Source organism: Giraffa tippelskirchi, chromosome 3, assembly GCF_054371585.1.
Source record: "Giraffa tippelskirchi isolate mGirTip1 chromosome 3, T2T-mGirTip1v1.2.pri, whole genome shotgun sequence".
Taxonomy (NCBI): domain Eukaryota; kingdom Metazoa; phylum Chordata; class Mammalia; order Artiodactyla; family Giraffidae; genus Giraffa; species Giraffa tippelskirchi.
In genome coordinates, this window is record NC_137277.1 from 154,494,134 (window position 1) to 154,506,270 (window position 12,137).

General features: G+C 44.4%; 1 protein-coding gene across 2 annotated transcripts in view; it reads right to left on the reverse strand.

Annotated features, from left to right (window-relative positions):
* PLEKHM3 (pleckstrin homology domain containing M3) overlaps positions 1-12,137 on the reverse strand; it is a 209,319-nt gene that overhangs the window by 156,110 nt on the left and 41,072 nt on the right. For both annotated transcript variants that reach the window (XM_081578174.1, XM_081578175.1), the window contains exon 3: positions 2,562-3,497. In XM_081578174.1, the coding sequence (XP_081434300.1) occupies positions 2,562-3,497 (936 nt within the window). The remainder of the gene's footprint in view (positions 1-2,561; positions 3,498-12,137) is intronic.

Below are 12,137 nucleotides of genomic sequence, written 5' to 3' on the forward strand. Positions count from 1 at the left end.
ACCTATTCTCCAGACAGCCAATCAGGGGGCACCCGATTCACACAGCAAAGGGTGGCATCCTAAAACATGGACCCTAAAGCAGATGCTCTGAGGCTTTCCAGGTGGCGCTGGTGGTAAAGAACCCACCTGCCAGTGCAGGACACATAAGAGACGTGGGCTCGATCCCTGGGTTGGGAAGATCCTCTGGAGGAGGGCATGGCAACCTACTCCAGTATTCTTGCCTGGAGAATCCCATGGACAGAGGAGCCTGGCGGGCTACAGTCCATACGGTCGCAAAGAATCAGACATGCCTAAAGCAACCTAGCAGGCACACACAAAGAAGCTGCTCCAGGTCCTATCCCAGCCTATCACGTGATCCTTTTCCTACTCTTTTCCACTTAGCTTCCTTCTGCCTGTCTCTTCCACTCACCTTTCTACGTCTTTTTCCTGTTCTCCTTTCTCCAGCTGCCAGATGTGGTATACCTGCCGAACGGTACCCTCTGCCTGTACTTCTCCTTTCTCTGGGTATTAGAGATGCTACTCAGGTAGCACAAGGTATATGCAGGGCATACTCCATCAGGAAGCAAACGTAGGGCAGGAAGGTGAAGTAGAAGGCCACAAAGGGATCATTTTGTGTAACACCTGAGGCTTTTCTTCCCTGTTTTACTAGAATGTTCCCGAGTCATACTCCGGTCTCCACCTTGAAAATGAAGCTGAGCTGTTCTTCTCAATTCTAATAACACAGCAGATTTGTTGCCCTCCTCAGCAGTCTAAAGCCACAGGAGTGTACCGCAATCCCAGCGCGTCCACAGAGCAAGCACTCATAAATTATTATTGACTGGCTGAACTCTGAAATATAATATATGCACTAGTATATGAAGACACTGCAATGTCAATAATTTCTAAAAACTGTGCTAAAACCAGCATCTCCTTATTTCAAAAACCTTTTCCGAAAGTAGCTGGCTGACTTAATACAAGGTCACACAAGCTTGCAGACATGTGCACCTCACCTAGTATGGCTTCTTCATTGGCTCGGAGTTGCTGGTCTCTCCCAGACCAACCTGCAAGTGTCTGCTCCTAAGCTACTGAGGCCCTCCAGACAAAGCTCGGGTGATTCACTTAATCCCCGCTTTGAGTAAATTATTTTTTAATAGAAGAGGCAACCATCATAACTAAGCTAAATTCAAAGGTTCACTGTGCCACCACTATTTGGCTTTTCTGAATGCAGGAAGAGGCATGAAACTGAAAATCTGCTCTTGACTGATGGTGGGTTTCTTGTTCATTTTTAAACAACGTCCTTAAATCTGATACACCTCAATTGAAATTTTCTAAATCAGGCTTCCAGTTAAAGCTACCTCCATGGTAAATTTCTTGTGACAAATTGCATGGGGTTTAGTCAAAGGGAAAGGCTTGCCAGGTGGCACAGTTGGTCAAGAACCCGCCTGCCAATGCAGGAAACACAAGAGACATGGGTTTGACCCCTGGGTTGGTAAGATCCCCTGGAGTAGGAAATGGCAACCCACTCCAGTATTCTTGCCTAGAAAATCCCATGGACAGAGGAGCCTGGCGGGCTACGGTCTACGGGGTCGCAAAGAGTCGGACACAACTGAGCACACAAGCACATACAGTGAAAGGGAAATAATTTGATTTTGCTCATAGTAGATATACAGACTTGGTTTAGTGAGAGATGTGTGCTTTCTGGTTTACTGTTTGCGGGAAGGTGAGAGGAATGGTGAGTAGGGGAGAGAAGCAATAATAGGGTTTTAAGGACTACCAGATGACTGGCCTTGGCCTCCACTTTGGGTCTCACCCTCCACAGCAGTTCCGGCAGCCCCAGGAGTCCCAAGGATGATGGCCCGGCCCATCGTGACTCAGAGGTCACCTGCTGATTCATCATCGCCCTGCACTTGGCCACCTCCAGGTTCTCTGTCAAGGCTGACTTTCTGGAGTCTATCTTAACAGAATCTGACAAGGTCATGATCAATGACAGTTACTGACTATGGATGTTTTCCTTACCTAAGGAATGCCTGCAGTCAGCTTTGGGCATGGATGTCTCTTAGGAGACAGTCTGTGACATCTACGTTCCCAGTGACCTTGATTTAAGAAGGCAAAGGAAATGGAATCACAGCAGACTCAGGAAGCCTACATTCTAGCCTGCTTATGTGGCAGCCGAGTCATTTTGATTCAGTGGGTAGATCACAGCTGCTTCTACTTACTTCATCAGCATGGCATGAAGATGGATAGATGGTTTAATATAGCAAACTCCTTAAAGGAGGGGCTTCCCTGGTGGCTCAGATGGTAAAGAATCTGTCTGCAGCTTGGGAGAGCTGGGTTCGATCCCTGGTCGGGAAGATTCCCTGGAGAAGGGAATGGCTACCCATTCCAGTATTCTAGCCTGAGAAATCCCATGGACAGAGGAGCCTGGTGGGCTACAGTGCATGGGATCACAAAGAGTTGGACACGACTGAGATGCAAGAGGTATCAGGGACTGGCTTCTCAAAGGGATTTTTCAAGTGAATTACACCTGTGGGATTCAGGATTTTGTTCTTTAATGAGTTTTAGGCTGAAATGTTGTTTCATACCTGCACATTTGAAACTCTGAGCGGTGAGCCCTCGTTCCAGAGACAAAGTCGTCAGGATGCTAAGGAAGCTAGTGGTCACCGACTGCCGTTTGTTCTTCCTGAGTTCGTGCCCACCCATCTGATCCCTGGGTTTGGTCCTCAGCGTGACCTGCAGGTTCTGTTCTGAACTCCTTGCCACATTGGCAGCTGTTTTCAGGGCCTCCATCCACTCCTGAGCCCTCTGCCGCGTCTCAGCACGGAGGCGGAGGATGTCTTGGGGGAAGATAACTTGAAAGCAAGAGTCACAGTCGTCCAGGTGGTCCAGTTGGACAGCCAGACACACGTCCACGTTGTAGCTCAGCAGGGGGTCCTCGTCCAGCTTGCCCGGCGGAAAGGCCATCAGGCAGGTCCTGCTCAGCACAAACGTAAATGCCTTCCAGTTGTTCTGCATGGTCAGCCTGTACAGCGTCCCAGATTTGAGGATGTTTTGATACTGTTTGGGGCTATCCAGCACAGGGGATGGCATGAGCAGCTCACAGGATTTCTTCTGTAAACAATGATTCTGTGGACAGTCGACGTGATGGCCAAGCCCCGGGGAGTCGGCCAGCTCTCCCGGCCGGCCCATGTAGGCTGGTGCAGCGGCGTGCATGCCTTCCCAGAGCTTCTGCCCCCAGTCCAAAGCCTCCCACGGCGACTCGGCCTTTAGCTGCAGTTGAGTGTTGTCATACAGGACGGTGTCCACCAGCCTGGCCTCGAGGTTGCCCAGAACGGATATGCTCTGGAAGTGGGACAGCTGGTACGTGGCATAGAGGTTCTGATTCCCACTGTTGTCAAGGCTGTAGAAGTATAAGCTGTAGGGGGAGAGCTCGGCGTAACAGCTTTGCCAGTAACTGTCATGGTCCTTCCGAATCTCTAGGTAACCCTTCTTCAGGATGTTCGGGAATGCTGGCTTGTGTTCTAGAAAGAAAGGAAAAAAAAAAAAAGAAGTAACATATTAATCCGTGAACATGAATGAACTGAATGAGATGACAAGGCGGGTGCCAGAAAACAAAGAGATCAGGGACTAACCTGCTGGCTCAAACCAAACACAATAGTAAACAGAGGTAGTAAAAATTCCAAGAGAGTGTCTAATCAACAAGATGCAATTGAGGGAAACCCTCACATCTGAAGAACTTAACTAGGGTGGAATTCCAACTGCAAAAGTAAGTACTGGGTGGCTGGGGGTTCGTTGTCAATGAGACAGGCAGAAGCCTGTTCGGAAAACAGAAACACCAGAATGACTGGGGTTATGCTCCGTGGGCCCATGAAACAACCACTTTTTGCCAGAATTTCTTGTTTTCTAGGTAACGTTCTTTTGTTGTTGGTTAGTCACTCAGCCATGTCCGACTCTTTGCGACCTCTATAGACTGTAGCCCACCAGGCTCCCTCCTCTGTCTATGGGATTCTACGGCAAGAATACTGGAGTGGGTTGCCATTTCCTTCTCCAGGGGATCTTCCTGACCCAGGGATCGAACCCGTGTCTCCTGCATTGGCAGGCAGATACTTTGCCACTGTGCCACCAGGGAAGCCCAGTGTTCTACAAAGCACCAGATATGAGAGAAAGAACGCTCCTCCTGCCACTTGACCTAACTCCCTGCCAATACTCATCTTTCTTTAGGTTGGTAAAGACAGGAAGGGCCAGTGGAAAGAACAGAGCATGATGTGTGCTGCTCACAAACTCCTGTTTCTCAGACACTTCCATCAGTCTTCAAGGCCAGGCCAGGGGCCTTCTGGTTCATAACCAGTTCTCCAGACATGACTCAACTAGCTTACTTCTTAGGTGTTTGCTTGGATAGCAGTTCTCTCCCCTCTCTGAACCTGCTTACGCTATTCGCTTCACTTGCAGTGCCCCTTCCGCCACTTCCACCAGCTACCACACACTTACCCTTCACTCAAGGATCCTCTCTTCTAGAAGGAGTCTGCCCTGACTCCCCCAACCCCACCCCCTAGTCTGCCCACACATAACCCTGGGTCATATCAGGAATCCTTACCATATTATTCTCTTCAAATGGGCTCTTCTCAGGCTGTATTATAATAATTTATTTAAATATCTGAACAAACAAAATAAATGCTGATGTTTTTCAAAAAGTGTGTCTTCCCTACTGGACTATAAGCTCCACGGAGGACAGGGGTGAGGTCTGTCCTGTCACCCTTATGTCATGGTACACAGTGCAACATCTGGTACATAGTGGGTACTTAGTAAGAATTAGAACAGAAATAAAGCTTCTAGCACATAAAGCTTCTAGCATAATGCCCAGCATCTAGTAGGTGTAATTCCCTTCCCTTCTCTTCTCCTCTTCCCCACAAGTTCATCTGGTCATGCCATCTTTAATTAATGATTAGCTGTCATAGATGCAGATGTCATACTTTAATAAAAGGGGACTGTCACTTGGGAGATGTCCTGATACTTTCATCGGGTGTGAAAATGAGGTAGCTTTCCTCCCTAGTAAAGTTTTTCATTTCTGAAATGTTTCTCAACCTTTTTGCTGACACATTGGAGACAGTCATAATCTAATTGAGTCACTCCCTAAAGAAGACAAATCACATTCCCAAAGGGGTAGGATTTCTGATCTTGGATGGAGAAAAAAATTAACAAGAGTAACACAGATCTAGATCTTAAAATAGCAAACCAAAAGAGAAAAGGAGAGAAATGCGGCAGAGAAAAGCTCATTTCACCTACTTTACATCTCTGGTTCTGACATTCATTAGTATTTCTGTGCTAATTCAAAAGCCATTAATTTCTTGCAACCCGCACTAATCCCTTTGTAGAGAGAGATAATGGAAGACTATTCTCAGGTTATCTTTCTTTTCTGATAATGCAATAAGAGAGGCAGTGCTGTTAGACACACTGCTGTGGCCTCCTCCCTCTCATTTCCATCAGGCGCCGATGATAGTTCAACCTTTTCCGAAACAAGACCCATAACCACGCGTCCCTCCATCCCCGTCCCTCCTGAGACCCAACAGCTCAGCTACACATGCCTGAGCTAAAGAAAAACCATCTCTCTTGCTTTTAGCTAGGAAATTTCCTCTTCTTTTCTCTCCTCCCCGAGAGCTTTTTACAACAGCTATCACAGATTAGAAATTCTAACTTTAACTGGACCCAAACTAGAAGCGACTGAGCGACTCCACTTTCACTTTTCACTTGCATGCCCTGGAGAAGGAAATGGCAGCCCACTCCAGTACTCTTGCCTGGAGAATCCCAGGGACGAGGGAGCCTGGTGGGCTGCCATCTATGGGGTCGCACAGAGTCGGACACGACTGACGCGATTTAGCAGTAGCAAACCAGAAGCACACCTCGCTCCTTTCTGATTGGATAAGCTAGGGTGTGTGTGTGTGTGTGTGTGTGTGTGACGCGATTTAGCAGTAGCAAACCAGAAGCACACCTCGCTCCTTTCTCATTGGATAAGCTAGGGGTGTGTGTGTGTGTGTGCTCAGTCATTCAGTTGCGTCTGACTCTTTGCAACTTCATGAACTGTAGCCCTCCAGGCTCCTCTGTCCATGGGATTCTCCAGCCAAGAATACTGGAGCAGGTTGCCATTTTCTCCTCCAGAGGATTTTCCTGACCCAGGGATTGAACCCACGTCTCCTGCATTGGCAGGTGGGTTCTTTACCACTGAGCCACCTAGGAAACCTTTATAAGCTAGCAGAACAGATGCCAGCTTGGGTGGACTGAATGGAAGTCTAGTAGGGAGTCTCAAAAGTTCCCCTACCTTTTTGCTGCAGAATAAGGTAAAGAATGCATAGTGTTTCAATATTTTCTTCCTACCTCAGCTCAGCCCTCTCTAAATAGGTATGTTAAACTGAGAAAGAGAAGAGGGGGGTTAATCATAGGAAATGACCCACGCTTATAGACTGCAGTTTGTAGTGTAATTTCTTGAAAAAGAAGAGAACAGATGTGATCAGAAAACTATTCTCAGAGTGTATTCCTTTCTGGAGGGCCTGTTTATATCAAACCTTATCGGTATGTTGTGTGTGAAGTATGAATTATTGTTGACTGTAGAGGGCTGGAGAACTACCATTTCCCTTTAATCTCTTGCTGTTACTTTCTACTGAATCTGAAGTTTATCTTGAATATTTTTGCTATTGACAAAACAGAAGTTATATACTTAAATTTAAGCTTTCATTAATTTACCATAGGTCAATTTTTATTTCCCCAGACCATATCATTTCATCACCTACATTTTTCTAAAGTGTTCCATTTCACAAATGAACATTATCTCTGTCTTAATTATTATCATAAATGATTCAGGTAGAACCTCTGACAAATTTCCCTTTTGAAATTTCCCATTTCACCATTTCCCCAATGAAAACAGAAAGGTAATAAAAATGAATCACTATAACTATAAACTTCATACTGAAACTACAAGAGACTAATTCTCTCGTGAGAAAGAGCAAGAAACAAGACAAAAACATAAACAAAAAAACCTGAGAATTCTGTTTCCCCACTGCTTTCCACTGTGGCCAGTTATGAAGACCTGGCTCAGTTCCTCCTCAACAAAGATCCCTTTTCGCTCTCCTTGTCCCATACCACTCAGAGCAGTGGCTTATGGATAAAAACTGCCATTGACTGAAGAGGAAAAGGAGATTTCCCCCCCTTATGCACCTGATTCATTTCTGTACTGCCAACCGACTGAAGAGTTCCTCTTTTGCCATTATTTCCTCTCTCTGTTCTCAAAAAAAAAAAGTTTCCATTCTCATAGCCACCATCTTAATCAAGATCTTAAATGGGTTCCCATTGTGAGTCCTCCTTCCCACCTGCCATGTCCCACTCAGTTACCAAGGTAACCTTTCTGGGCCACTTGCAACCTTTCTCATGCCTCCTTCTCAGCCCAAAACCCTGCACAAGTTTCCTAGTCCTACATAATAAAGTTCAAACTCCTTAGGTTGACCTTAACACATTTTCCTATGGACCCAACCCTCAGTCTAAAAAAATCACCAAGCTTCTACACTATTGGTGGGAATGTAAACTAGTACAGCCACTATTGAGAACAGTGTGGAGATTCCTTAAAAAACTGGAAATAGAACTGCCATATGACCCAGCAATCCCACTGCTGGGCGTACATACCAAGCAAACCAGAATTGAAAGAGACACATGTATCCCAATGTTCATTGCAGCGCTGTTTACAATAGCTAGGGCATGGAAGCAACATAGATGTCCACTGGCAGATGAATGAATAAGAAAGTTGTGGTACATATATAAAATGGAATATTACTCAGCTATTAAAAAGAATGCATCTGAATCAGTTTTAATGAGGTAGATGAAACTGGAGCCTATCACACAGAGTGAAGTAAGTCAGAAAGAAAAACACCAATATAGTATATTAATGCATATATATGGAATTTAGAAAGATGGTAATGACTACCCAATATGCGAGACAGCAAAAGAGACACAGATATGAAGAACAGACTTTTGGACTCTGTGGGAGAAGGTGAGGGTGGGATGATTTGAGAGACTAGCATTGAAACATGTACATTATCATACGTGAAATAGAGTCCAAGTTTGATGCATGAAACAGGGCTCTCAAAGCCGGTGCACTGGGACAACCCAGAGGGATGGGATGGGGAAGGAGATGGGAGGGGGGTTCGGGATGGGGACACATGTACACCCGTGGCTGATTCATTTCGATGCATGGCAAAAACCACCACAATACTGTAAAGTAATTAGCCTCCAACTAAAATAAATTAATTAATTAAAAAAAATCACCAAGTTTCTGCTATTGTCTCCTCTCCAACTCATGCTTTGTGTGTGTGTGTTTGCTGGAATATTTGAAAGCAAATTGCAGACATTTCATCATTTCTAATGCTAATACTTCAGGCTATACCTTCAATCTAACAGATAAGAACTTTACAATATATATCATACCATTTTCATGCCCCAAACATTAATAATTCCTTACCTAATACCCAGTCTGTATCTCATTTTCCCAGATTATCTCAAAAAATTTCTTTATACAGATTATTTGTTCGATTTAGGTTTACACATTGATTTGGTTGACAGGTCTTCATGTTGTTCAGTTGCTCAGTCGTGTCTGATTCTTTTTGACCACACGGACTGCAGCACACCAGGCTTCCCTGTCCTTCACCATCTCCCAAAGCTTGTTCAAACTCATGTCGATTGAATCGGTGATGCCATCCAACCATCTCGTCCTCTGTCATCCCCTTCTCCTCCTGCCTTCAATCTTTCCCAGCATCAGTGAAAGTGAAAGTGAAGGTCATTCAGCCGTGTCTGACTACTTGCGACCCCATGGACTGTACAGTCCATGGAATTCTCCAGGCCAGAATACTGGAGTGGGTAGCCTTTCCCTTCTCCACAGGATCTTCCTAACCCAGGGATCAAACCCAAGTCTCCTCCATTGCAGACAGATTCTTTATCAGCTGAGCCACAAAGGGAAGCCCAAGAATACTGGAGTGGGTAGCCTATCCCTTCTCCAGCGGATCCTCCCGACCCAGGAATCGAACCAGGGTCTCCTGCATTGCAGGCAGATTCTTTACCAACTGAGCTATCAGGGAAGCCCCTCCCAACATTAGGGTCTTGTCCAATGAGCTGACTCTTTGCATCAGGTGGCCAAAGTATGGGAGCTTCAGTCTCAGCATCAGTCCCTCCAATGAATATTCAGGGTTGATTTCCTTTAAGATTGACTGGTATGATCTCCTTGCTATCCAAGAAACTCTCAAGAGTCTTCTCCAACACCATAGTTCAAAAGCATCAATTCTTTGTAGCAAAGCTTTCTTTATGGTCCAACTCTCACATCCATACATGACTACTGGAAAAACCATAGCTTTCACTATATGTAACTTTGTGGAAAAGTAATGTCTCTGCTTTTTAATATGCTGTCTAGGTTTGTCACAGCTTTTCTTCCAAGGAGCAAGTGTCTTTTAATTTCATGGCTGCAGGCACCATCTGCAGTGATTTTGGAGCCCAAGAAAATAAAGTCTATCACTGTTACCATTGTTTCCCCATCTATTTACCATGAAGTGATGGGTCTGGATGCCATGATCTTTGTTTTTTGAATGCTGAGTTTTAAGTCAGCTTTTTCACTCTCCTCTTTCACCTTCATCAAGAGGCTCTTTAGTTTCTCTTCACTTTCTGACATAAGGGTCATCTGCATATCTGAGGTTATTGATATTTCTCCCAGCAATCTTGATTCCAGCTTGTGCTTCATCCAGGCTGATATTTTGCATGATGTACTCTGTATAGAAGTTAAATAAGCAGGGTGACAATAAACAGCCTTGACATACTCCTTTCCAGTTTTGAACCAGTCCATTGTTCCATGTCTGGTTCTAACTCTTGCTTCTTGACCTGAATACAGGTTTCTCAGGAGGCAGGTAAGGTGGTCTGGTATTCTCATCTCTTTAAGAATTTTCCACAGCTTGTTTGTGATCCATACAGTTGTGATATGTCTTTTAAGTCTCTTTAAATCTGTGACAATTCCCTCTTTCTCCTTCTTAGTCATGGCATACAATTTGGGCTCCTCTAGTGGCTCAGAAGTAAAGAATCTTCCTGCCAATGCAGGAGATGCAAGTTCAATCACTGGGTTGGGAAAATCCTCTGGAGGAGGAAATGGCAACCTACTCTAGTATTCTTGCCTGGGAAATCGCATGGACAGAGGAGCCTGGCAGGCTACAGTCCATGGGGTCGCAAGAGTTGGACACGACTTAGCAACTGAACAGCAAAAATTTATTGAAGAAATTAGTTCCTTTGTCCTGTAGAATTTCGCACAGCCTGGACTTGGCTGAATGTATCCTCAGGGTATTGTTCAAATGCTCCTGTTTCCCAGGTTTACTGTCAACTGCTATATAGATCTCAAGGTCCAGGTAGACGCTCTTCTTTTTTGTGAGAATATTCTACGGGTGGTTGTCCTGCTTGTAGAGATGTGGAGATTGATTAGGAGGGTCAGAGGATGTTAGCCTGATCCCTCTGTTATGAATTTCTTCAGGGACCTTCCACACGCTACAGCCACTCTCCTCCACTTCCCACACTCCAGCCAGGGAACTTGCTGTGACTTTTACTACTGGCCCCTCCCAACCATGGATACTCTCTCACTGTTCCCCCAGCCTAGATTTCCTTGAATCTCTTCTTGTCCACCTTTTCCTCATATGTAAGAGCTAGTATAAAATCTCACTTCTTCCCGAGGCCTTCCCTTGGCCCCTCTAGTTGAACACAGCTGTCCTCCCCTGAAGCCACAAGGCTCTACAGCTATACCACCTTGGTGACTCATATTTCAGATACTATTTCACACTCATCAAATATGTATTAAATTATGTAATAAAATATTCCAATAAAATCAATATGAAATTTAAAAAAAGGTTTATGCCTCCACATCCCAGCACTCACAATCCTTCTGCCCAGACTGTAGAGTGTCTGATATTAAGCTTTCAGACATTACATATATATGTAATAATAATATAAACAATAGTGAGACTTATTCACATATGTTACCATATGTAATTAAACAAAATGTGCTTCTATTTTGGTCACTTTATGCAATTTTGTTTTTAAAAAACCACCATGTTTTTTTTTAAATGCATGTCCCAAATCACAGTTAATGAAACATTTAGGTAAACATTTAGTTTACCAAGAAAGTCTGAATGGCCCGAGTCAAGACAAGAGATGAAGTCCTAAGAATAGGACTCCAAATATCAGGCAATAGTTCAGAATGAAAGACAAAGAGCAACGTTTTAATGTTTTCAAAGAACTCAAAAGCCTATGTACTGACAATATTCCAAACCAAAATTATATAGGCAAATTTAAAGGAAACATTTAAGTTCGTATAACAAGACGAATAAACATGAAAAGAAGGCTCCACCCTCACATCCTAATAAGCACCCTGCAAAGCCCCCTCCTAATTCCATCACTTCTGGGGCCAGAAGTTTAATATATGAATTTTGGGGGATGCAAAATTCAGACCAGAGTGCTGTTCAAACAAAAATTCATGTTGTTCAACTTCTTTTATTGCTTTAATCCTAACAATTCATTCTTTTATTCATTTCATGGATCTCAAACACAATCCCAGAACAATTTTTCCACACCTTCTTTAGCCTTTCAAACTCCAAATTCCACCATCTCTTTCTATGTGCACCAGAGGGAGGGCCTTTCTATATATTTTACTTGGCTTCACTTCAACATTACACTAACCAATGTACTATACAAGTGTTAAGAGAGCACATTGGTTAAGACCATAGGTGCTTAAGCTAACGGGCCGAAGTTTATATCATAATTTTGTCCTAACTGTCTGGGTAACCCTGGACAAATGACTTAACCCAAGTCTCAGTTTTATCATCTTTAAAATGGGGCTATAATAGCACCTGGGCTTCCCAGGTGGTGCTAGTGGTAAAGAATCCTCCTGCTAAAGAATCCTCCTGCAGGAGACATAAGAGCTGTGGGTGTGATCCCTGGGTCAGGAACATCCCCTGGAAGAGGGCATGGCAACCAACTCCCAATACCCTTGCCTGGAGAATCCCATGGTGGGCTGGGATGGGCTATAATGCCTGGTGGGCTACAATCCATAGGGTTGCAAAGAGTCGGACATGACTGAAGCGACTTAGCACGCATGCATA